This window comes from Phoca vitulina, unplaced genomic scaffold (genome assembly GCF_004348235.1).
Source record: "Phoca vitulina isolate PV1807 unplaced genomic scaffold, GSC_HSeal_1.0 scaffold54, whole genome shotgun sequence".
NCBI lineage: Eukaryota > Metazoa > Chordata > Mammalia > Carnivora > Phocidae > Phoca > Phoca vitulina.
This window is the reverse complement of record NW_022589757.1, coordinates 920199-947570: the sequence shown is the minus strand read 5'-3', so window position 1 is coordinate 947570 and position 27372 is coordinate 920199. Positions and strand designations below refer to the sequence as shown.

Below are 27372 nucleotides of genomic sequence, written 5' to 3'. Positions count from 1 at the left end.
AATTTTTTAACAGCTTTATTGAGATATTCACATACCATACGCTTCACCTACTTAATGTGTACAATTCACTGATTTTTAGTATATTCCCAAAGCTGACAACCATAACCACCGTCAATTTTCATCATTCATCACACAAAGAAACCCATACCTATTAGCGAAGTCACGTCCCATTTATCCCAGCCCTAGGCAACCACTAATCTACTTTCTTTCTTTATAAATTTGTCTCCTCAGGACATTTCATATAAATGGAATTGTCCAATATATGGTCTTTTATGACCGGCTCCTTCACTTAGTGTAATGTTTTTAAAATTCATCCACGTTGCACCCGCACATATCAATACTTTTTTCTTTTTATTATCCATTAGTATTCCACTGCAATGAATATACCACATTTCATATCTATTTGTCCGCTGATGGGCATTTGAACTGTTTTCTACTTTTTGGCTATGCTGAATAATGCTCCTATGAACATTAGCAAAAAAGTTTTCATGTGGACATATATTTTCCCTTTTTTGGTTATGTATGCCTAGGAGTAGAATTGCTGCATCATAAATAGACACTTTAACTTCTTGAGGACCTGCTAAACTATCTTCCAAAGTGGCTACACCAGCAATGTATGAGGGTATAATTTTTCCACATCTTCGCCAACACTTGTTAATATCTGATTCTTTGATTGTAGCTATAGTCCTTTTCATTCACATGGAACTTACATGCTATAAAATTCACCTTCATGAAGTGTACCTCTTGGTTCTAATATATTCACATAGTTATACAACCATCACTAGTATCTAATTCTAGAACATTTTATCCCCCTCTAAAGAAATCCTGTATCCATTAGCAGTCACTCCCCATTTCTCTGTCCGCTCCCCCACCCCAGCCCATGGCAACCATTAACCCATAAATTTTGTGTGGTTGTAAAAAGCAAGTTCAGATTAAGTGTTTGATGGTTGCCGTAGAACATACGTTATTTACTCAGTCACCCCGTATCTAAGCATTTAACTGAACAGTTCAGCAAATGGCAGGAAGCCAGAGATAGGCAGCACATGGAAATTGAGAAAGGAAGAACTTCCAGATTGATTTGCCACTCGTATTCAATGCCCTGACTTGTTCCTCTGGCAGCCTCCAGCTCGGCGGTGACAAAGAGGGCGTCAAAGCTAGAGGAAAACAAATCTTGGAAACACATCTGTGGCTGGAGTCAGGCTTGCACAGTGAAAAGAGCAAAGACTTTGGCTCTGCCTGTTCCTACCCATGTGAGCTTAGGAAAGCAACTTACTTCCCTGAGCCTGTTCCCTTATCTGTAGGACAACTGATCCTACCACTTCTGCAAGATTGTCCTTAGAATGAGTGATCCTGTATGTAAAGCACTTTATCAAGTACCCAGCTTCTAAATGGTACCTGTAGTCTTTGGGTGTGTCATGGGATGATTTCTGAGTGGCGTGACCAGGAGCAACATTCAATGAAATTAAGAAATTGGTTTAATTTGACTTTAAGTCCATCTTACTTCTTTTGTCACTATCTTTCTTATCTCCTGAGATCTTTTTAATACTCTCTTTTCAGGCTTAGCTGTCCCTGCCTTGCTCCCCTAAGGTATATTCTGAAAAACCTATTTCCAATGCCTCCCTAGCATAATGTTAGGTATCACGTGCCTGCTGGCGTTTATCAATACTTTAACTGACGTCTGAAGTAATAACTGTGAATGCCATAAAACTAACTGATAATGCAAATGCCAGATTTGAAGTTTACCTGTCTGGCTTCCACCATAGTAGAACCTTTAGAGTTGGCCCACAAACCTGAATGCCTAGTGGAGTCGGCTGAGTAATATATGTGCTATAATTTTGGCCAGGATTGAGATACTGGGATTGATGAGGACTTTGATATGACAGGACTATGCATACCTACCTAAGAGCATTTGAATTAAAAAATGGAAAGTGGGGGCACCTGGGTGGCTCAGTTGGTGAAGTGTCTGCCTTCGGCTCAGGTCATGATCCCAGGGTCCTGGGATCAAGCCCTGCATCAGGCTCCCTGCTCAGCGGAGAGCCTGCTTCTCCCTCTCCCTCTGCCTGCCGCTCTGCCTACTTGTGCTCTCTCTCTCTCTCTCAAATAAATAAATAAAATCTTAAAAGAAAAAAATGGAAAGGCCTGGCTAAACCCGTCTAAGAATGATAGATTCTGGTATTGATATTTTGGGGTTGTAGCCCATTCTGTTCATTAGGTAGGTAAATGAGCAATTTAACTCTCTTATAAACTATACAGTAAACTTTGAAGATTCTGAAGTCCTGGTTTACCTTATCTCTGCTCCAGCCCTCTTAAAATAAAATTTCTTTGGAAAGTGACCTGCAGAAACAGTAGCCTCTCTTTTTATTCTTCTCTCAGTAAGGGATTGATCAAAGAAGACAGATCATATCTCCTCTGAAAGGTAGCTGTTTCGTAGGTAACAATAGAATAAAAGAGTTCCAGGTTTACATAGATTCAAGTAATTCTAGAATCAGAAGGGGACTTTAAGGTTCTTAGCCAAAATTCGCTTTATTTTAAAAAAGTCCCAATATTAAAATTGTATTAGTTTTCTATTGCTTCCATAACAAATGACCACAACTTTGGTGGCTTAAAACTGACACAAATTTATTACTGTACAGTTCTGTAGGTCAGGAATCTGACACAGGTCTTGAGGTGTCAGCATTCTTTTCCCGAGGCTCCAGGGAAAATTCAGCTTCCTTGCCTTTCCAGCTTCTGGAGGCTGCATTTCTCAGCTTGTGGTCACCTTTCCTACATTTTCAAAGCCAACAATTGCATGCCAGGTCCCTCCATGTGTAAAGACCTTTGTGATTACACTGGGCCCACCCAGATAATTTAGGATAATCTGCCTTTTTTTTTTTTTAAGGTCAACTAATTAACTAACAACCTTAATCCCATCTGCAGCCTAATTCCCCTTTGTGATGTAATGTATTTATGGGGATTAGAACATGGGGGGGCCATTAGTCTATCCACCACAAAAAATTTTTTTTTAAAGATTTATTTTTATTTGAGAGAGAGAGTGCACGCGAGTGGGGGGAGGGCAGAGAGAGGCAGAGAAGCAGACTCCCCAGTGAGCAGGGAGTACAACATGGGGCCTGATCCCTGGATCCTGAGATCAGGACCTAAGCAGAAACCAAGAGTCCAGAGGCTTAACCAACTGAGCGACCCAGGCACCCCCACCACAAAAATGTTTTAAGATAGACTAGATGAAGAATTTATATCACAGAAGAATTCTTCCCCTTATAAAAAACTTTTTTTACACTTTTGTATAACCATACAGGGTTACTTCGTCAACAGACATTAATTGAGCATTGTATGTATGCCAGGCATGATAATACTGTTGGTGAACCTGCCTTTGAGTTTTGTGCTTGAGTGTGGGAGCCACGTGACTAACAAGTTCAGTCTAGCAGGATGGGAGTCACGGCTGATACTAAGTAAGCACAGGGCTGTGGAAATGCTGTTCTAGAAGGGCTATGGGAACCTTCCTGGAGGAGTTGATGAGATCGGACATCCAGGCTGAGACAGGGACAAATACATGCTAGCTAAGGAAAGGAGATGGGGAGAGAGGGCAAAGGAAGGATGGTAGAGGTAGCACACCACGGACTAAAGCCCAGAGGATTCTGAGAAGGGAACACCCCACATTTCAGCAACTGTTGATATTCAGTTTGTCTGGAGCAGAATAGAAGGGAAGAACGCATCTAGGGTTCTATACTAGAAATAGTAGAGAGTACAAGAGTAGAGAGATCAACACGGTCCAGGTTATAAAGCATTATTGTTTTGTAATAACCAGTTTGGGCCTTCTGGGCAAGTTTGAACAGGAGTGATGTGATGTGAGTTGCAGTTTTCAGAAAGATCGCTCAGTCTACAGTGTGGAGAAGGGTTAGAATAGTGCAAGATCAGAGGCAGTGCAAGTGGTTAAGGGGCTTTTCTTTTTTTTTTTTTTTAAGATTTTATTTATTTATTTGACAGAGGGAGACACAGTGAGAGAGGGAACACAAGCAGGGGGAGTGGGAGAGGGAGAAGCAGGCTTCCCGCGGAGCAGGGAGCCCGACGTGGGGCTCGATTCCAGGACCCTGGGATCATGACCTGAGCCGAAGGCAGACGCTTAACGACTGAGCCACCCAGGCACCCCGGTTAAGGGGCTTTTCTAATAATCTCTGCAGGAGATGCTGCCGGTGGTCCTTACTGAGGGAGTAGCTGTGGGGCTGGAGAGAAGTAAGTGGAGTGAGAGTTATTAAGGGGGTAGAATTGACTGGACTGGGTCATAGATGAGGTGTGGAAGAGTCCAGGATTAGCCCCAGTTGTGTGGTTTAGGCACCAGATGCATAATAATGCTGCCTGCAGAGGGTGGGAATGTAGAGAGACAAGGAACAAGTCTGGGGAGAGTAGGGCAGAGGGCAGTGTGGCAATTTGGGGTCAGGTGTTTGGGATCCCTTAGACATCCAAGTGGACATGCTGAACAGGTAGTTGGTCTAGATTTCAGGACTGTGATCTTGGCTAACGATGTAGCTTTTGGAAAGCCAGAAAGGATCTTGAAAATGGCCTACTCGAACCCCTTTTTATTTTTTAATTTATTTTTATTTTTTATTTTATTGATTGATTGATTTTTACTTAATAGATCACTGATTTTATTATAAAAGGATAGAACTCAGGCACAGCCTGATGAAAGGGATGCATAGGGCAGGGCCTGGGGGAAGGGCGGGGTGGGGGGAGCTTTCCACTCCCTCTCCAGGCATACTACTCTCCCATATCCCAGCATGTTCACCAACCCAGAAGCTACACCCCTTAATTTTTATAAGTGAGAAAATTCAGGTTTAATCTACAAGGTGCCTTGTCTTCCTCTGCAGGAGACAGGGAGAGAAAGAGGATGTGAACCCAGGGGCTCCTGATGAGCCAGATGTGTTTCCTGTGTAGCAGAGTTCTCCTTGTCCTGCTAAACAGTGAGGTTCTCCCAGTAGGATTCATAATAATAACAATGGTAATTCGCCAACTTTTATTAACTTTCTACTGTGTAAATATTTCCCAGGCAATAGAAATACAGCGATGACAAGACAGATCTTGCTCTAACCCTCATGGACTCCTGGAGTTTAGTGGGAAAGCAGGTGTTAAGTTAAATAATACAGTTGTCACAAGAGTGCATGTGTTGTGCTGGAAGTCAGTGCCCAGAGCAGTGCCTTGGCACAGGAAGGAGCACTGCTTGCTTATGGAACTGACAGATGTCCAGTGTGTGGAACGGAGGAAGCAGTTTGGAGGATGGCGGGCATGAGCTTCAAGTATCGTCTGGGTATTCTGACCACTAATGAAATAGTGGAAAGCTTTCGCGGACAGATCAGGCGGGAGTTGATAGTTTGGGGGAACATGTCACCTCCTTCTATTTTTTTTTTTTAAAGATTTTATTTATTTATTTATTTATTTTTGAGAGAGAGAGATCACAAGTAGGCAGAGCGGCAGGCAGAGGGAGAAGCAGGCTCCCCGCTGAGCAGGGGAGTGAGATGTGGGACTCAATCCCAGAACCCTGGGATCATGACCTGAGCTGAAGGCAGACGCCTCACCGACTGAGCCACCCAGATGCCCCCACCCCTACTTCTAAGGATGATCCTAACCTGATAGCTAGAACCGTAGAAATGTGCGCTCTGCTATCCTCCAGCTCTTCCAACAGATGGTGCCATTTCCAGGAGCATTGGGAATGGGGTTTGTTGCAACTGAAAACACAAACATGTATGGGAAGGGACAGCAGAATATAATCAAAAAAGCAGAAAATTGAAGAATTTTGCATGGTCTGTGTGTTATCTGTTGCTGCATAACAAATTCTCATAAAATGTAGCAGCTGAAAACAAAAAACATTTATTATTTCATGGCTTCTGTGGTCAGGAATCTGGGTGTGGCTTAGCTTGCTACCTCTGGCTTGAGGCTCTCATGAGATTTCGGTCAACTACTGGCCAGGCCTGCAGTCATGTGAAGGCTTGGACTGGGGCTGGAGAATGTGCTTCCAAGCTCATTCAAATGGTACGTGGCAGGCCCGTGTCCCTCCCTGTGTGGCTTACCTCCCAGTACCCCTTACACCATGACAGCTGGCTTCCCCCAGGGGTAGCAGTCCAAGACAGAGCAGCACCCCAGTTAGAAGCCACATTTTTTTTAAGTAAACTCTACGCCCAATGTGGGGCCTGAACTCGCAACCCTGAGACCAAGAGCCACACGCACGCTCCACTGACTGAGCCAGCCAGATCACCCCAGAAGCCACTCTTTTTTATAATATAATTTAAAAAGTGACATTCTGGGGCACCTGGGTGGCTCAGTCAAGCATCCAACTCTTAGTTTTGGCTCCAGATCTTGGGGTCGTGAGATCCAGCCCCACTTCCAGCTCCCCTCTCAGCACAGAGTCTGCTTGAGGATTTGCTCTCTCTGCCAGTCAGACAACTTTCTCCTTCTTATATAGTTATTTTTTGTGATTTCAGTCATGCTCTGATAGCTATCTAGAAAGAAGGTGAAAAAGAAGGGAATTCTATCAATCCGGCCTTTCAAATTCTGTGTAGAAACCAGCATTCTCCATCAAGTGTCTGTAATGTGATATTTTTGTATAAGGAAAAATTGAGAAATTTACACCTCCAAACATTTTTATGTGAGTATTTCTGTGCAGTTACACATATATACTGACACAGGCATGAATGAAGACTTTTGTCTTTATTTTACTAAGAATATTTTGTTCTGATTTCACAGAACTCAGCTTAATGGAAGCATAAATTCAGGTAGGATGTTTAGGGACTTGGCTTCTCAGTTTTCTACTGTTCAAATCAGACTTTCCAAAGTTAAATAATTTTCTGTGTAGTCTTTTGTTTTTTGGTTGTTGGTTTTTATTTCACCCTCCAACTGTTGTTTGCTCATAATCCCTGCAAAGAGTAGATGTCTTCTTACCTTTATTTATTTAAAATAATAGTTTCTAAACATCATTCACAGAGTCAACACTGTACTTAATTAAAAGGGCGTTTTTCTCATTGTTTTGTTGTATTTTTAACAAAGTTATTACATCCATCTGGCTCTCCAATTTTGAAAAAAAAGCACGCAAGTAGGCATTTGAAAAATGTAGCCATTGGATCAAAAGCAGGTAGAGGGTATAGCCATACAATAGCATATTATTTGGCAATAAAAGAATAAAGTCCTGGGGCGCCTGGGAGGCTCAGCTGGTTAAGCATTGAATTCTTGATTTTGGCTCTGGTCGTGATCTCAGGGTCATGAGATCAAGCCCTGTGTCCCGCTCTGGGCTGGGCGTGGAATCTGCTTAGGATTCTCTCTCTCCCTCTCCCTCTGCCCCTTCCCCTTCCTCCCGTGTGACACTCTCTAAAAAAAAAAAAAGAATAAAGTACTAACATGTGCTACAACATGAAAACCTTACACTAAGTCAAAGAAACCAGTCACAAAAGGCCATATGTTATACGATTCCATTTAATATGAAATGTCCCAAGTAGGCAATTTCATAGAGACAGAAGGTAGATCAGTGGCTACCTAGAGCAGGGGACGTTGGGGGAAATAAAGAGACTGGTGGTAGGCAGTACAGGGTTTCTTTTTTGGGTAATGAAAACTTTGTAAAATTGATTGTGGTGTTGGTTACACAGCACTGACTCCACTAAAGCCATTGAACTGTACAGACACGTAAAGTGGTGGATTGTATCTTAGGTGAATTATAGCTCAGTGAAACAGTTTTAAAGAAAGTGGTCGTTGGTTTGGTGATAGGAAGAAACAGTTGGGGTATAGTCTTTTGTCTCTGCAAAATTTAAAGATTACTGGCATAATGGAATACGACATAACATCAATTTTTTTGTGAACTGCAATGAATTCAGCATGTTTCTCTGTGTTTTTCTTTTGACTCTTGAAGGTTCGAATTAACTCCTGGTTTTCTAAATTTTTCTTTCTCATATAATTCCACTAATGCAAAGAGAATCTGATGTCAGTAGCTTTACGAGAATCACAGAATATTAAGGAGGGGGAAGGGAGGCTTAAAGGAAAATTTAGCAATCTGGTTTCCTTTGGGTATTTAGGTCCTCTCTCTTCTTCCACAAATAGGCACTATTTTTAGTGTTGAATTTAAATGCATACCTTTATATTTGTTAGAGAAATAAAATATGTGTAATTTCAGTTTATAAGAAGATCGTTTCTTATAGCCCCATTAAATATGATAATTTTATTTATCCTAGAGAACCAAGGAATATTTTATATTTGATAGCTGGTGAATTCAATGTGCTTGGAATGAACTGAAAAATATCATAAAATTTAGCCATTTTGAGATTAGCAGTGTACTTCTAAAGGAAAAACAACATATTAATTGCATTTAAACTTTGGTGGTGCTTAAAATTAAAAAAAAAAAACAACTTTGGTGTTTGTCTGTAGACCTTGATTGACAATTCTGAAAATTGCATAATTAAATGCATGCTTAGGGTAATCTCTTCATATTTTTAGTTTTTAATAAAATGAGTTAAAGTATAAAATGTCTAAGCAAACTTCTAAGAGGAAAATTAGGGAATCCAATCCAGCTAGTTAACATATTACACATAATTTAGAGTCTCAATCCCAGCAATATTTATGTGTGCTAATTGTGCCTTGAATATGAATTGAAAACAGCCTGGAGCAAATTCTAGAAAGTGGTGGAACTTGCGGGAATAGCTGTGATAGGTAGGGTGTAACTTAGACCTGCTCATGGGATCACCTGCTTTTGCAATCTGAGTCAGTGGATGTGGAGACTGGCCTTTAACAGCCCATGGGAGCACCATGGGCATGAGTCTGTCATATTACCCTTGAGTCTTGAAATGCTTTTTCACATCCACTGTGTATTTGTAAAAATCTAAATACTGAGTTCAGGATATTCAGACAGTTTGTATCCTAATTAAGTGAGTCTTTTATATGAAAGGAGAAAAGAAATAATGGTCTTTGAGCTCAAGGCTGGCTGGCTAGAGGCAGCAACGCATGAATATGGAGTTAGGCTTGTCAATCTAGATGGTGGTTACGCTGGGCTCAGTAAAATTTCTGATGAGTAATTAGAGCTCTGCTTCTTCGAGAGCTCAGCAAAGCACACATGCTGTCAAAAGGGCTCCTCCCACTCAAGAGATGTGTCCTTCCCAGGGCGCCTGGGTGGTTCAGTCATTGAGCGTCTGCCTTCGGCTCAGGTCATGGTCCCAGGGTCCTGGGATCGAGCCCCGTGTCGGTCTCCCTGCTCGGAGGGAAGCCTGCTTCTCCCTCTCCCACTCCCCCTGCTTGTGTTCCTGCTCTCGCTGTCTCTGTCTCTGTCAAATAAATAAATAAAATCTTAAAAAACAACAAAAAAAGAAGAGATGTGTCCTTTCCTTCTTGGCATCTACCTGAGGGGAAAAGAAGAATATTCTTTTGAAGGTTACACGGTGCTGTCCTTCCGCATCTCTAATGGCACATTGTCCCTGAAGCACTGAAAACATACGCGATTTAGCGGGTGCAGGGAGTGCGCTTTCAGCCTTGTTTGAGTTCTGTCCCTCCCAACATCCTGAAGCATTAAGTGATTTTCAAGAAGCTGCCTAAAATAAAGTCCTGAGGCTGTTTTTATGACGTCCCATCCCTGTATCGACGCTGAAATCACCTGCCAGACACTCAGTCGAGAGACCAGCACTGCCACTTTGAGTTCGTGCCTACTAAGCACTGGGTGTCCGTCGCACGTTACTGTATGTCATCCTTAGCCATGCATTTATGAGGAGTCAAGTCACGTCCCGTAGGTCCTCGGGGCAGCTGGACTGCGGCCCCAGCTCCCAACCACAGCCCTGCGCTGCTCCCTCTGAACACAGAGGAATGTGCCGGGTGGGGCGATGGTAATTGTGCCCTGATTACATAAGGAATCCCTTTGACCTCAGGTCAGGTCATAAGGAAGTTGGCTCATTTTCAGATTTATCTCACTCACAACGCTTGTGTCTAGTGTTGAGGAAAAGGAGGGAATACTTCCCTTTTTCCACTTAAATGTGCTTAGCCAGTGAGCAAAGATATTTAAATATGAGCACTCTACTCTCCACATTTATGGCACTCCCCAGAACCTTGCAGTGAGGAAATGTGGAAGGAAAAAGGACTGAAGCACAGAGGGTCTGCCATCGGAGCTACATAAACCATTATTAAGAAGTATTTCTTTAAAAAAAAAAAATTTTTTTAATTTATTTTAGAGAGAGAGTGTGTGCGAGTGGTGGGGAGGGGCAGAGGGAGAGGGAGAGAAGCAGACTCCAGGTGAGCAGGGAGCCCGACCTGGGGGCTTGCTATCACGACCCTGAGATCATCACCTGAGGCGAAACCAAGAGTCCACCAGTCAACTGACTGAGCCACCCAGGCACCCCTAAAAATTACTTCTGATCCATCTTCCAAAATTATGGCCAAGGTATGCATCAGCATTAACAAGTCAGGCGGTTTGAGGAATTCAGCTCTGTAATGGCTCCAAGAATCATAACATGAAATCACAAAAATGAAGGCTTTTTTCCCCTTTTATTATTTTAATATTGCAGTAAAACACGTATAACATAAATTTGCTATTTTAAGTGTGCAGTTCAGGGCCATTAATTACATTCATAATGTTGTGTAACCATTACCACTGTTTCCAAAATTTTTATCACTCTAAGCAGAGACTCTGTAAGCATTAAGCAATAGCTCTGCGTCCTTCCTCCCCCAGTCCCTGGTAACCTTAGTTCTGCTTTCTGTCGTATGAATTTTCCTGTTGTAGATAACTCATCTAAGTAGAGTCATATAATCTTTTGGTTTTTTGTGACTGGCTTCTTTCACTTAGCATAATGTTTTCAAGTTCGCCCATGTTGCAGCATGTATATACCACGTTTTGTATATCTGTTCATCTGCCGATGAATATCCCTTCAACTTTTGACTAATGTGAATATGCTGCGGGGCACCTGGGTGACTCAGTCGGTTGAGTGTCCAACTCTTGATTTCGGCTCAGGTCATGATCTCGCTGCGCACTCAGCAGGGAGTCTGCTTGTCCCTCTCCCTCTGCTCACCCCCCCCCCCGCTTGCTCAAACTCTCTGTCTCTAAAATAAATAAATAAAAATCTTTTAAAAAATGTGAATAATGCTGCTGTGAACATTGGCATATATATATGTGTTAGAGTGCCTGTGTACCTAGAAATAAACCTATTTTGTGTATATACCTAGAAATGGAATTGCAGGATCATAGGGTAATTCAAATTTAACGTTTTGAGGAATTGCCAAACTGTGTCCCACAGCGGCTGTACCATTGTACATTCCTATCAGCAATTCACAGGGGTTCCAGTTTGTCCACATCATCACTTACTGTCCGTTTGTCCAATGATTGCCATTGTTCTGTGTCCATCTCAGCCTACAGATAGCGATGCCATGGGCTAGAAATGCCAGGGGCACTTACCTGAGCCTGTATTACTTGAGGCGACCCCCACAGACATTTCCCTGACCAGAGCCAATGCTGTGGCTGGACAGACCCTTGTGGTTCTTCTGTGATTACAAGGCACACCTCAGTAACAACCATAAGTGAACTTTGAAAAAAACGAGGTTTATAATTTACAAGTTCTAGAGGGTACATTGCATGCCCAAGGCCACACAACAAGATCACCTGTCAAAAAAGAGAGGGAGAGCAGACTGGGGTTCTGCCTTTATTGGGTCAAGGTCATTGAGCACCGAGGACTTTGTGGGTGAATTTAAAACAGAAGAGCAGGAAATAAAGCACACAGAGGGAGAAGGGGTTGGTCAAATGGTGAGTTATCTAGGTCAACAAGGGCTTTGTGAAAAGGGGAACTACATGGGTGGGGTGGCCTGGCCCTTCATCTAGTTATGTCGCTGGCAGCATGTTTATTCCAGACATTATATCCAAAAAGCAAATGGTCAGGCTTACACTACACCCATAAAAAGGGGTATAAACTGGTATCTCATTGTGGATTTGATGTGCATTTCCCTAATGGCTGGTGACGTTCAGCATCTTTTCATGTGCTTATTGGCCATTTTTATATCTTCTTTAGTGATATGTCAATTCAAGTCCTTTGCTCAGTTCAATTGGGTTGTTTGTTTCATTATTGTTTATTTGTAGGAGTTCTTTATGTATTCTAGGTATTAATCCCTTATCAGATTTATGATTTGAAGATATTTTCTTCCATTCTGTGGATTGTCTTTTCACTCACATCATTGTGTCCTGTGATGCAGAATGTTTTTAATTTAGATAAAGTCCAATTTATGTAGTTTTTTCTTTCATTTGCTGTGCTTTTGATGCCGTTTTCAAGAAATCATTGGTAAATCCAGAGTGAAGAAGATAACACCCCAGTGTTTTCTTCTAAGAGTTTTATTGTTTTAGCTCTTACATTTAGGTCTTTGATCCATTTTTTTTTTTATTAGAGAGAGTGAGTGCGAGTGGGGAGAGGGCCAGAAGCAGAGAGAATCTTAAGCAGGCTCCGTGCTTAGTGCGGAGCTGACTCAGGGCTCCATCTCACGACCCTGAGATTATAACCTGAGCTGAAATCAAGAGTTAGTTGCTCAACCAACTGAGCCGCCCAGGTGCCTCAATTTTTGATCCATTTTGAGTTCGTTTTTGTATATGGTATTAGCTAAGGGTCCAAGTTCATTCTTTTACATGAAGATATCCAGTTGCCCCAGCACTCTTTGTTGAAAGCACTGTCCTTTTCACATTGAGTAGCCATAGCACCCTTGTCAAAAATTAACTATGCATATCAGCGTTTATTCTTGGGTTCTCAATTCTGTATCACTGGTCTGTATGTAATAGGTCTATCCTTATGTCAGTACTACAGTGTGTTTTTACTGTAACTTTATAGTAAGTTTTGAAATCTGGAAGTATGAGTCCTCGAATTTTGTTCCTTTTCAGGATGGTTTTGGCTATTCTGGGTCCCTTGAAATTTTTGGCAGAAAACACTATTGGGATTTGATTGGGATTGCACTGTATCTGTAGATTGTTTGGGCAGAATTGTCATATTGTCATTCTGGCCCTTCCCCTGCTCGTACTCTCTCTCAAATAAACTAAAAAAAAAAGAAGAAGAAGAGGAATAATTCTTTTTTTGTGTGTCTAGGTTTTGATAATTTGACTATAATGTGTCTAAATGTGGCTGTCCTTGCATTTATTGTGCTTGGAGTTTGTTGAGCTTCTTGTATGTGTAGGTTCGTGTTTTTTATGAAATTTGGGATGTTTTCAGCTATTACTTCTTCAAATATACTTCCAGGTTCACTGATTCCTTTTTCTGCTTGCTTAAATCTGCTGTTGAATTCTTCTAGTGAATTTTTCATTTCAGTCACTGTATTTTTTAGCTCCCAAAATTTTAATTTCTGTTTATAATTTCTCTCTCTTTATTCATATTCTCATTTTATTCCTACTTGTTTTCTTGATTTCCCTTAGTTCTTTGTCCATGGTTTCCATTAGCTCTTTGAGCATATTTAAATTTAAATTATTTTTCTAATCCAGTGTCTAATCCTGGGCTTCCATGGGGTTGTTTTCTATCAGTTTATTTATTTCCTCTGAATGGCAGACTCAGCACTGAACACAGAGCCCGATGCAGGGCTCGTTCTCACGACCCTGAGATCATGACCTGAGCCGAAACCGAGAGTTGGGTGCTTAACTGATTGAGCCATCCAGGTACCCCTCAGGGCCTTTAAATTTTAGGTTTTACAATAGCAAGACTTATGCCCAAAGGCTGGAATTAAGTCGAACAGCTCTGAAGAATATTATTTCATATTTTTGTAGGTTATGAGCTTTTTAATTAAGGATGCTGGTTCATTTTTTTTTTTTAAGATTTTATTTATTTGTCAGAGAGAGCACACGCAGGGGGAGCAGCAGAGGCAGAGGGAGAAACAGGCTTCCTGCTGAGCAAGGAGCCTGATACAGGACTTCATCACAGGACCCTAGGATCATGACCTGAGTCGAAGGCAGACGCTTAACTGACTGAGCCACCCAGGCGTCCCACCAATGCTGTTGATTAAGAAACATCAACTCATTGGGGTGTATGTGTGGCTCAGTTGGTTGAGCTTCCATCTCTTGATTTCAGCTCACGTCATGATCTTACTGTCCTGGGTCAAGTTCTACACCAGGCTCCACACTCAGTGGAGAGTCTGCTTGAGGTTTATCTCTCTGCCCCTCCCCTTGCTCACGTGTGTGCACACACTCTCTCTCTAAAATAAGTAAATAAATCTTAAAAGAAAGAAAGAAACATCAAATCATTAACATTTGGGAAGTGATATTCTGTTTAAAAGATGGAAGGCAGGGGCGCCTGGGTGGCTCAATGGGTTAAGCGTTGGACTCTTGATTTCGGCTCAGGTTACGATCTCAAGGTTGTGAGACCGAGAGCCCCATGTTGGGCTCTGTGCAGGGCATGGGGCCTGCTTTGGATGACCTCTGCCCCTCCTCCCGCTCATGTGCACTTGCACGAGTGTGCATGCTCTCTCTCTCAAAAAAAAAAAAAAAAGATGTAAGGGGTGGGGAGTATAAATATTGAAGCCTTATAAGAATACAGCAATTGAGATGAGTTAAAAGCCCATAGAGTTCTAGCAGAATACTTTGGAGGTTCCTCAAAAAGTTAAACATGGAATTACCATTTAATCCAGCAGTTCCACGTCTAGATATATGCCCAAAGTCATTGAAAGCCAGGACTCAAACAGATAGTTGTACACCAGTAGTCTTAGCAGTATTATTCACAGTAGCCAAAAGGTGTTAACAAACTTAAGTGTCTGTTGACAAATGGGTAAACAAAATGTGTTCTATATGTATATATACATGTGTGTGTCTGTGTGTATTTCTGTTTGGGATGATGAAAAAGTTATGAAATGGATGGTGGTGATGGTTGCACAACATTGTGAATATAATTAATGTCACTGAATTGTACACTTCAAAATGATTAAAATATTAAGTTTTATGTTGTATAGAAAAAAGAAATCACCCAAAAAAATTCATAGAGCATCAGATTCAGGGGCATATAGAGCTAATTTGATTACAGCTAGCTGAGTTTTTGTTGTTTTTTGTTTGTTTTGTTTTTAAGATTTTATTTCTTTTAGAAAGAGAGAGAACACGAGTGGGAGGGTCAGAGGGAGAGAGAGAATCTCAAGCAGACTCTGTGCCCAGTGTGGAGACCCACGCAGGACTCAGTCTCACGACCCTGAGATCATGACCCAAGCCAAAACCAAGAGTCAGACGCTCAACCAACTGCACCATCTAGGTACCCCTTAGTTGGCTGGGTTTTAAAACAGAATTTTTTCTTCAGCATTAATTGAGCACTTGCTGTTTGCCAGCCACTGCAATACATGCTTTCTATGGAGTATCTCATTTAATCTTCTTTACAGCCTTATTAAGTAGGTAATACAATTAGCTTCAATTTTTTGATGAAGGGGGCGCCTGGGTGGCTCAGTCTTTAAGTGTCTGCCTTCAGTTCAGGTCATGATCCCAGGGTCCTGGGATCGAGCCCCGCATCAGGCTCCCTGCTCTGCAGGAAACCTGCTTCTCCCTCTCCCACTCCCCCTGCTTGTGTTCCCTCTCTCACTGTGTCTCTCTCTGTCAAATAAATAAATAAAATCTTCAAAAAAAATTTATAGATGAGGATTCTGAAGCACAGAGAGATTAAGTAACTTGCCCAATATCATATTACTAATAAGTGACATTCTCTGGTTTCGATCCCAGGTGTTCTGACTTTAGACTGCCCTAAATGTTACACCATGCTATCTCACTTTTGCTGATTTTTTAAAAAGATCTATTTATTTATTTTAGAGGGGAGGTGGGGTCAAGCAGACTCCACGCCGAGTGGAGCTTGATCTCATGACCCTGAGATCACGACCTGAGCCAGAAACCAAGAGTCAGACACTTAACAGACTGAGCCACCCAAGCGCCCTCACTTTTGCTGAATTTTAAAGTGTGTTTAAAGGAATTCTTTTTCATGTTTGAGTTACCATAATTTGCCACAGAACGATTATGGCACGTGCCTCTCCAGACTTCTTCAGAACAATACCTGCCTACCAACCTCCGCAAGACGAGAACTCAGAGAAAAAGAAGGAATGGTTCACTCTGAAGGGAAGTGTTGGAGTGTGGTTTGTGTTAACAATTGTCTCTGGATGCTGGTGGAACTCTCCCTTGGGTTCCTTATCTGATCTCGCATCAGTGTAGTGAGCACTTCAACACAGGTCAAGGAAAATATTTTTATAAAATCAGTGAATCTTAGATTTTTTTCCCTAATACCTTTCTTCAAAAACGTAGTGCTCTTATTTAAAAGAAGAGAGGCTGTGGAATTGTGGATAAATGGAAGTGCCTACTACTTTCTTTCTGATTTAAATGTAATTTCTTAGGAGAGTTCATGTGATTAAAAAGGCAGTGTACCCATGTAACAGATGGGAAAATTAAGGATTAAAGAGACTGACTTCCCCAGTCCTAGAACAAGGAAGCAGTCGATTTAGGGTTCAAACCCAGACAGCCTGACTCCAGAGCCCATGCTCTCGTGTAATCTCTTTGATGAATTTCAAGTGCTTCATCTACAATTTCTAATACCCACTTTATAATGCTGCGGAGAGAATCAAGGAACATAGAGTATATGGCTTATAGTATACTCCGAAGTGTTTGAGTACCTGCTGAGCATCAGCACTGTGCTCAGGGCTGAGGTTACGGTGCTGTAGCATACACTTGCTCTGTGTACATCTGCTCTGGGTACACCTGCTCTGTGTAACCTGTTCTGCATACACCCGCTCTGCATAACACCTGCTCTGCGTACACCCGCTCTGCGTACACCTGCTTTGGGTACACCTGCTCTGTGTACACCTGCTCTGCATACACCCACTCTGCATACACCCACTCTGCATACAGCTGCTCTGCGTACACCCGTTATGCGTACACCCACTCTGCATACACCCGCTCTGTGTACAGCCGCTCTGCATACACCTGCTCTGGGTACACCTGCTCTGCATACACCCGTTCTGCATACACCCGCTCTTCATACACCCGCTCTGCATACACCTGCTCTGCATACAACCGTTCTGCATACACCCGCTCTGCGTACACCTGCTCTGGGTACACCTGCTCTGCATACACCCACTCTGCGTATACCCGCTCTGCGTACACCGGCTCTGGGTACACCCACTCTGCGTACACTTGCTCTGCGTACACCTGTTCTGCGTACACCCGCTCTGGGTACACCTGCTGTGCGTACACCTGCTCTGCGTACACCTGTTCTGCATACACCCGCTCTGCGTACACCTGCTCTGTAAAAGCTGACAGTGCAGGCAGAGAGAGCAGCATGAACAGAGCAGCTTGTTCTCTTAAAACCACACAATCCTGCATATAAGATAGTGTCCTTATACTCTGAGTAGTAGTGTGTAGAATTTGAAATGTATTAGGCCTTTAAATAACCCTTCTCCCATCCCCAAACGTCCCTAGCTTAGCTTATGTCATCACTGTGAACATTTTATCCTAAGCATCATCACTGCTGCGACCTTTACCTTGGCCTCGATGTCTTCTGCGTAGCATCCTGCTAATTCCCATTTTGTCCCTGATAAGTTTCACTCTCCTGAGTAATTACCACCTAAGGTACCAAGTATGAGGTTTTGCCTTTTACCTAAGCTCATCATTCTCCATGTCACACAGAGGTGTATTTACAGATGGCAGACCAATAGTAGATTAAGTAATGGAGAATAATATGAATAATGTCAGGGTACATTCCTAAAGTTTTCAGGTAAAGAATACTATATATTCTCCCACAATACGTCTCTTAACCACTACAAGAGACAGATTCCAAGTTGAATAAAAAATTATGTGTCAAAAGACAAATACCATATGATTTCACTCATATGTGGAATTTCAGAAACAAAACAAATGAACAAAGAAAAAAAAGGCAACAAAAAAATAGACTCTTAATTATAGAGAACAAAGTGGTGGTTACCAGAGGAGAGGGGCTGGGAGGATGGGGGAAGTAGGTGAAAGGAATTAAGAGTACACTTATCTTGATGAACACTGAATACTGTAGAGAGTTGCTAATCACTATATCGTACACTTGAAACTAATATGACACTGTACGTTAATTATACTGGAATTAAAATAAATAAATAAAAAATTGTGTGTCAAGGGGCACCTGGGTGTCTCAGTCACTTAAGTGTCTGACTCTCGATCTTGGCTCAGGTCATGATTTCAGGGTCATGAGATCAAGCCCCACGCTGGGCTCTGCACTGGACATGGAGCCTGCTTGGAATTCTCTCTTCCCCTCTCCCTCTGAACCTCACCCACTTCAGTCACACTCTGTCTCTGGAAAAAAAAAAAAATTATGTGTCAAAATGGACAGAATTCAGGTGGTATGATACATTGAATAAAATCTCTCAATCAAGGTAATTCATTTCTGGCAGAAGATAGTTACAAATAATTTTTAAAAATAAAACCTAGTAGGTGCAAGTAAACACTGATGTTGATTTTAGAGCATGATGAAGTTGACAGGTGTTAAGTTATGGTCTATGAATTTGTCACCATCTGTATATAAATAGTATCACCAGATTGCTTAATGTGGAATTTTAACTATAACTCATTTGACTTTCACGGATGAAAGTAAATAGAATTTTATATTCCTGTATAAATTCATATCTGGCCCAAAAAAAAGGTTTCATTTAAATTGAGTAAGACTTTGTAGCAAAGATGAAATTACGTGTTGTACAGTATATGTTTTTATTTGGCTTTCATTCTTAACGATAAATATCTTTACCAGAAAACTTTTATGTGTCAGAAGGAATTTTTGTACTAATTGTGATACATTATTACACTTCTTTTTTCTTTTTCTTTTTTTTTAAGATTTTATTTATTTATTTGAGAGAGAGAATGAGATAGAGAGAGCATGAGAGGGGGGAGGGTCAGAGGGAGAAGCAGCCTCCCTGCTGAGCAGGGAGCCCGATGCGGGACTCGGTCCCGGGACTCCAGGATCATGACCTGAGCTGAGGGCAGTCGCTTAACCAACTGAGCCACCCAGGTGCCCTACACTTATTTTTTCAAGAAAACTTTTGTAAGTTCATGTGGCGTCAAAATTATTTTGAAATCCAACATGTTCATCCCATTCTTTCCGGGCCTGCAATGTTTCTGCCAAGAAATCCACAAATACCTTTCCAGGGGTTCCCTGGAATGTGAGGGATATTTTTTTCTTTTCCTGTCTTCTTAAAAATTATTGTTATTTTGTATTTTCTACATAGTTTATCAGTGTTATTACAGGAGCACTGGGAGCTGGAAACCTCTCCTGAGACTTTTAGTAACCTCTACTCAAACTCATGACCCCAAGATCAAGAGTTGCTTGCTCTTCCAACTGAGCCAGCCAGGCACCCTCTCTTGCTGTTTTAAAAATACTCTATTTCTTTGATTTTAGATAGCTTTATTATAACGTGTCTTAGAGAAGATCTTTTTAGGTTGATAATTTTGGGGAACCTATAAGCTTCATGAACGTGGATGTCCAAATCTTCCTCCATATTTGGAGATTCTTAGTCATTATTTCTTTAAGTTAGTTTTCTGCCCCCTTTTCCCTCTCTTTTCCTTCTGGGACTCCAGTAATGCGTAGGTTGTTTCTGTTCATGGTATCACACAATTCATGTAAGGTTTCTTCATTCTTTTTCATTCTTTTTTCTTTTTGCTCTTCTGACCAGATAATTTCAAATGACGTATCTTCAAGTTCACTGATTCCGTCTTGTGCTTGGTTGAGTCTGCTGTTGGAGCTCTCTGTTGAATTTCTCATTTCAATGTATTCAACTCTAGGATTTCTGCTTGATTTTTAAAGATTTTTATTTATTTATTTAACAGAGATAGAGAGAGAGCACAAGTAGGCAGAGTGGCGGACAGAGGGAGAGGGAGAAGCAGGCTCTCTGCCGAGCAGGGAGCTTGATGCGGGGCTCGATCCCAGGACCCTGGGATCATGACCTGAGCCAAAGGCAGCTGCTTAACCGACTGAGCCACTCAGGCACCCCTCTGCTTGATTTTTATCATGGTTTCTATTTCTTTGCTAAACTTCTCATTTTGTTCATATGTTATTTTCCTAATTTTGTTTGTCTATCTGTGTTATGTTCATTAAATTTCTTTAAGAAGAATTCTTTGTCAAGTGGTTCATAGATCTCCATTTTTGTAGGCCTTTTATTGAATCTTTCTTAGTTTCCTCTGGTTGTGTCATGTTTTCTTGATTATTTATGATCCTTGTGGACTTATGTTGGTGTCTGCACATCTAAAAAAGCAGTCTTTACAGAATGGCTTCAACAGGGAAACCCTTCACTAGTCAGTCTGTCCAGAGATTCTGGGTGGGCCAGCTAGTGGTGACCATGAGCAGGCTTGATGCTGGAGTCCTCAGGTGGGCAAATCTGCTGACTGGGTCCACTGGGGTGGGCCTGGTGCTTGAGTCTATGTGGGCGGGCCTTGGATCCTGGGTCCTTTGGGATGGATGAGGTACCAGGCACTGCACCATTAGGGTGGTGGACCTAACACCTTAGTCCATGAGAGCCACCCTGGCTCTGGTGTTGGCTGGGAGCCTGTGTCCATGGGACCCAGCCTGGAACCTGAGTCAGCTGGGGGGTTGCCTGGAGCTAGGGTGATCCTGGAGCCTGGGTCCATGGAAGCTGGCCTAGAGGCTGGTGTCACAGTGGCCAGCCTGGTTACAGTTCTTAAATCACTCTGGAGACTTTGAATGTTTGAGATGGTCAGATCTAGGAGGAATCTGAGGTCTCACCTGGCCAATCCCTTCATTTTAAAGATAAGGAACTACAGTATAGAAAATAAATGTCTAATCCAAGTCACTTGGAAAAATGACAGAAGTGATGTCTCTTGCTCCTATTCCAGTGCTCTTTGATTTATACTACTCTGTCCCAGCAAGGAATATTATCTTAAGAGGTAAGTTTTGTAATTAAGTTATCTCTGAAACTCATGATCTTCGGGCGCCTGGGTGGCTCAGTTGGTTAAGCGACTGCCTTCGGCTCAGGTCATGATCCTGGAGTCCCTGGATCGAGTCCCGCATCGGGCTCCCTGCTCGGCAGGGAGCCTGCTTCTCCCTCTGACCCTCCCCCATCTCATGTGCTCTCTCTCTCTCATTCTCTCTGTCTCAAATAAATAAATAAAATCTTTAAAAAAAAAAAAAAAAAAAAAAAAAAAAATTTTAAAAAAAAAAAAAAAAAGGAAAAAAAAAAAAAAAATAATGAAACTCATGATCTTCAACCCCAATAAATAATCCTTTTGTGGTATAAGTCTTTCAAGTTTCCCTGACCTCTTAACCCATTTGGAATGACACATGTGAGCCTAATCATATTTTCCATTCCCTCCCTACACTTGGCAATTAAACTACTATATTCTTTCTAATTGTTTACATTAGTCTTCCATTGCTCTTGGAATCTTTAGGCTCGTATATATGCTTTTCGAACTTTTGTTGGTTTTGTTTGATGACTAATACTCTGTTACAATTTCTTTTGTTGGCTACATAATTTTATTTACAGTGTATCGCATGTTTATAAATTGTATGTATCCATAACATTAATTATTAAAGTAACTTGAAAATGGATCTAGCAGGGACCATGGCCATTATGAATCTACACTGTCTAACTAACTGAGATAATCACAATCCATGTTTCCAGTTCCATTATTTGGGACCTTTTCTGACCTCCTTTAGATAAGAGAGTCATAAAGTCTGTCCTTTTTCTTTACCTTTGAGAATCTTGTCCTTCTTTGGTAATATTCTTCAAGAGTTTTCTTTAACTCCCCTTTACTGAAAATGACCAATAATGATATAATTCCTACATGTTTTCAAGGAAGAAGCATGGAGTAATATTTGATAACTGTGTGGGAAGAATTTAGTCAAGAGAAGTATAGAATTTGGGAGGCTGGCTTTATCACAGCCTATATGAGATTAAATGTCTTGGACATAATCATGTGCCTGGGGAAAAGGGAAAGAAACAGTAGTTCTCTTAGTTTCTTTGGAGTTCTCTATGGAAAGCTTATTTATCTTTCCACACTGGCCCTACTACCATTTGGTTAGAAAATTGAAAAGCAGAAGAATCATCCATGTTTTCACAGATACTCTCTGTGCAAAATGGCAGGCCATCACTAAGTCTTGTATTTCCAGATCTCAAATGATACAAAATTCATACAAGAGAATTTTCTAAATACAAGGAATCACCATAGGTGATTAATTTTAGAAATCACGGCACTTGGAATTTTCGTGCTGAAGACACTGCTGGTTATAGTTACAGGTTATAGTTACAATAATGGTGGTCCATAAATGAATTCCTGTGGATGCAGGAGTTCTGATCTAATGAAGACGAGACCTTTCAGCAATCACTGTAATACAATCTAGCACAATACAGGGCTATCTACAGTATTGAGAGGAAAGTAAGTTTACCATAGGCCCATGTTATACAGAAATACATGGATTTTGTTAGCGTAAAACATAAATAGGCATAGATGGGAAGAAAATGTTCTGTTAGAATCTGTAATTGCTCAACTCGCAGAATATTTTACTAAGGAGATGAAGAGCTGACCCACCTGGCTAGAGCAGTGGGTTTGTTTAGAAGGCAGTAGAAGACAGAGTTCGGGCACACTTTAGAGAGCTCGCAGGAGGCATCCTCCAACATGGTACATACACTGCATTACTGAGAAGGAACCTTCCGAGGCTGATCCCCTAAATGGATGTACAGATGCAGATAGTTTATTCAATTTGAATATGCAAATTAGAGCAGATACTGAGATTTCCGTGAGGGGTGAAGTTCTAACATGTAATGATTAAATTTTTAAAATTTGGTACATCATTTCAGGAGCTCCAGGTCAAGCATTTATTCATGGATGATTGATTGATTGATTGATTTTAGAAGTTTGTGTTACTTAACTACTTATTATGAAAAAATTTTCATGACCATTAGCTCTGGCTTCTGAATTCCTGCTGCTCTCTTGGGATCCAGAAGTAGTCCTACAGTTACCAGACCAGAGTTTAAAGAGGAGGGCGTAACTTCTTTAGTCCTTTTATATGAGAGGTGCATTTACCTTCTGTGTGTTTTATTTTGAGCAAGCCAGGACTGTCTCGATTACAGCTAATCTGTTTTTTCCTTTGGTTGAATCAAGTTTGTGGTCACGTTTTAACCCTCATACTTTCCTTTAGATCTCTTTTTATTAATACTTGTAATTAGAATTCTGCAAAAATAGTTCATGTGTGTGCTAACAGAGGCAGTCAGATGACAGCACAGTTTAATGAGGACAAAAACCTGTGGTTCTGGGCTTTCCCCCCCCCGTGTGATTAGCTTTATTTGCAAATTTTATGGTTAACAGACATAATTATTTTAAGGTATTCCACCATGATGATACTTTATCCTAACGCAGGCATTTTATTTACTTCTTAAAGGACTTTATTCAGGAGATGCTACACCTTTGATGCGAGAAAATACACTAAGTGCGTCCACACATGCTGTGAGTGATGAAGAGTCCGCAGAAGTAAACGCTAACGATCAACCCGAAGCCCCAAAGCAAGTTCTTCAGTATCTGTTCTCACTTATACGAGGGGAAGTTGAGCAGTTGGATTCCAGAGCACTCCCCCTCTGCCTTCACCAGGTACTCCAGCAAACCCTTCACGTCCTGCCTCCCTACAGTTCTGGGACCGGGGTTTGGAATCATTAAAAATACAATTCTCTATAATTGATTCTCCCCAACCTGCCATTGGGAAGCCCAGGAGGTCACCCTGGGTTAGTGGCTGGTGGGAAGTTTAGCATATGATTACTGGTGGCCACACATCGGCCTTGAATAATCCTTTTGTAGTTCAGACAATCACTGACTTCCTTTATGTAGTGAATAAGCTGTGTACGAGTAAGAGTCAATGTAGCAAGCGCTTAGTAAGTACCACCGAGATGTCAAAAACTCTGCTAGACACTGCGGAAACAAAAATTACTTAACAGAGTATGTCCTTAAGAGAGCCACTGTGGAAAAGGAGAAGCACTTCTAGAGATAAATAATGGAAGAAGTCTGTACTAAGGGTAGACAGATATTTAAGGTTCAGCAAAAGCACAAAATGTGTGATTAACTTTGTTCTGTGAGCATCAGGGGACTCTTGAGCTGGGTTTTGCGGGGTATGTAGGCGCTCACTAGATGAACAGAGTGAGCTAGTGTGGGAAAAGATTTCAGCCCCCACAAAGGCATGGCTGAGATGGTGTTGGAAGATTAAGATGGAGAAGAGGTAGGAATTGACATTGGGTGGCTGGGGGCAGTGATCACGGCCTTCCTCATAGGGACTGGGAATTTTTAATGGTGGGAGTGCCAAATTGAATGTGAATTTTAGAAAATTAACTCTGCTGAAGACCAGGAGGGTAAATTAGGAGATGGAGAGCCTGGACACCGGGAGGCCTCTGGACAGTGGTGAGAAAGCTTTTTTACACAAAAGCTAATTCAGAAAAATAAGATATGTATGAACTGCATTTAATTTTTCCTTTAAAATGAAAATAATGAAATAATGGAGAAACTGAGACTCCCTCACCAAGCAAGTTCCTTACAGTTCTGGGGCCAGAATTTGTTTATTCCATTCAGTGCATCTGTTTTTGGAACATTGTGGCAGAAATTTGAATATAGGCTGTATATTAAATAATATTATTGCCCTAATTCCTTGAGACTGGTAATAGAATTATAGGTTTTATAGGACAGTATCCTTGTTCTTGAGAGATACATGCCCACATATTTGGGAGTGGAGTGACTGTTATTATGATATTTTCACTTATCATTACTTAGGATACTTCAGTAGGAAAAAGTGCAGAGGAGAGGAAAAGACCAAAAGAGAAACCAAATTTGGCAAAATGTCAACAATTGACAGATCTAGGTGAAAGGTAAATGGCTGTTGATTTTACTCTTCTTTGAACTCTTCTGTAGAATTTCGATAAAAAGTTGAGGAAAAGGACACTTGGAGTAAAGATGGAAATAGCAAATATAGTCAAATCTTTTCAAGGAATTTATGTCACTGGGCTGTTGTTGCATGAAAGGTAAGAAGAATGCTCTTTTCTGCTGATGTACAATCCTACAGCCGAAGCAGTTCTAGTAGATCTGGATCAGGCCTGAAGATGATTTAAATTTTTTTAAGTTTATTTATTTATTTATTTTTATTTTTTGTAACCTCTACACCCCACATGGGGCTTGAACTCACGACCCCGAGATCAAGAGTCGCATGCTGTTCCTTATTTAATTTTTTTATGTCTCAAAGTAAAATTCTCCCCACCCTCCCCACCCCTCAGGAACATATCAGAGTTGCTGAGTCCTGTAGGTCATGCTTCTTAAATATCTCAGCAATCTGTCCTCCCCTGACAGAGGAGCTTAGAGAGCATGGTGGTGGTTTAAAAGCATGGCTTTGGGATCCACTGCTAACAATCTAAGTGGCTTTCAGTTTGTTCTGTAATGTGGAGGACCAAATGGAATAATGCGTATAAAACACTTAACATAGTGCTTGGTACACAGTAACAGCCAAATAGTAAGCATTATGACTGCACCCTCACTGTCACTAATTCAAGGACTGCAAGTAATTCTCAGGTGTTCTGTCATCAGGATTCTTTAGTCTTCTGTAATCCGAAACAGTCCCTGCCTTTTTTGTTGTTGTTGTTGTTTTTTAACTTATATGGACACTTATGAAGAGCCCAAGAATTCTTGTAGGATGCCCCATAATTAGGATTTGTCTGGTTGTTCCTTCATGATTTGATTCAGTCTAAACCACTTTGGACAAGAATTCTGCTTTGGTAACATTATACCTGATTTTCTCTTGAACCCACTCCAGTCTGGCTTTTGTCCCCACACTCCACCAAAATTACACTCTGAAGGGTCCTTAAGTGGCTTCTGTGTCGCATGTTCGTGCAAATCCAGTGGTCAGTCTGTGCTCAGTTTTCGTCCTGCTGGGGGTGTGAGAAGCTTTGACAAATTGAGCACATAGTCCATTTTGAAGCACTTTATTTGCCTTTAGGACCCTCCCTTCTTGGCATTCATGCCTTGCGTCACTAGCCATGCTTTCTCTGGCCCATTTGCTGAATCCTCCATATTTTACTGATTTTTGTTTAATATTTTAAAAATTTATTTGAGAGAGAGAGAGCACGAGCAGGGGGAGTGGCAGAGGGAGAGGGAGAAGCAGGCTCCCTGCTGAGTAGGAGCCCCGTGGGGGACTCGATCCCAGGACCCTGAGATCATACCTGAGCCGAAGGCAGACGCTTAGCTGACTGAACCACCCAGGCGCTCCATAAATTTTACTAATCTTTACACACTGGAGCTCTTCAGTATGCAATTCTGAACTCCAGGCTTCAATATCCAGCCTCCTCAGGTGTCTAAAAAGTACTTCAAACTTAAGATATCCAAAATCAAACTTTGCTTTTTCTCCCAAATCTTCTGCTTCCCTAGTCTTCCCCCTCTTGTTAAATGGCAGCTCCATTGCTTTAGGTGCTGAGACCAAATGCTTTGAAGTCATCTTTTATTTCCTTCCTCCCCACATCCAGTTCCAGTGAGTATGCGCTGCAGATCTACTCCCACACACACCCAGAATCTGACCCCTTTTTACCTCCTTCATGCCTCCACCCCAGTGCAGGACTCAGACCTCACCTGGATTCTTGCAGTGAACTTGTCACTTTAGAAACCCTCCTGACTCTCCCTCTCCCTTTTTGTCTTTGTCCTCTACACAGCAGTCATCGTGACCCAGAGAAAATGTAAGTCAGATCCTGTCAGTCCTCTACTCAGAGCCCTCTGGTGGCTTCTCTTGTCATTCAGGGTTAAAGCTAAAATCCTTACAGGGCCTACGAGACCCTGCACTATCCATGCTGTTACCTCCTAGACCTTAATTCCGAAAACGCTCCCTCTTAGTCACTGCTTCCCAGGTCCACTTGCCTCCTGGCAGTTCCTCAGATATACAAGGATGCTCCTGCTTCAAGACCTTTGCTTCTCCTTTCTACCCTTTCAAAGCTGCTAGAGGCTGCACCAAAACAGAGGGGTAAACCCGGGAGCAGGAGGGTGTGAGATGTCAGAAATTGGGATGCTACCCAGGAGAGGGGTGAAGGGAGTCTGTAGGTGCAGGAATGTTCTAAGATGACAGCTCTGTACAAGGAGAGAGTCTCCAGTTCCTTTTGGAGCAGATCAGAGTAGTCTGGGAGAAACTTCTATATCCTTTTCCTATTTCTGAGTATTTACTGTCTCTGAATGTACTGAGGGAAGATTTATCGGTGGCGAGCTTGGAGTTGTATAAGTGACAAGTGCATGGAAAACTATGCCCCCCCCCAAAAAAAAGTGGGGGAAAAGGGAAGGAAAAAGTAACTCCAGGGAAAACAAAAGGTTTTCAGGAAAGGAAAATTAATGAGTTTACTAGCTGGCTTGGCTTACAGTAAGGCACACATTAAATGTTACCTATCCATTGCTACAATATAACCATATGG

The 27372-nt window shown here is 41.6% G+C and overlaps 1 protein-coding gene across 1 annotated transcript in view; it reads left to right on the top strand.

Moving 5' to 3' along the window:
- CNST (consortin, connexin sorting protein) overlaps window positions 1–27372 on the top strand; it is a 112864-nt gene that overhangs the window by 46976 nt on the left and 38516 nt on the right. Inside the window, exon 3 of the mRNA XM_032389338.1 lies at window positions 23340–23545. Coding sequence (XP_032245229.1) covers window positions 23340–23545 — 206 coding nt within the window. The remainder of the gene's footprint in view (window positions 1–23339; window positions 23546–27372) is intronic.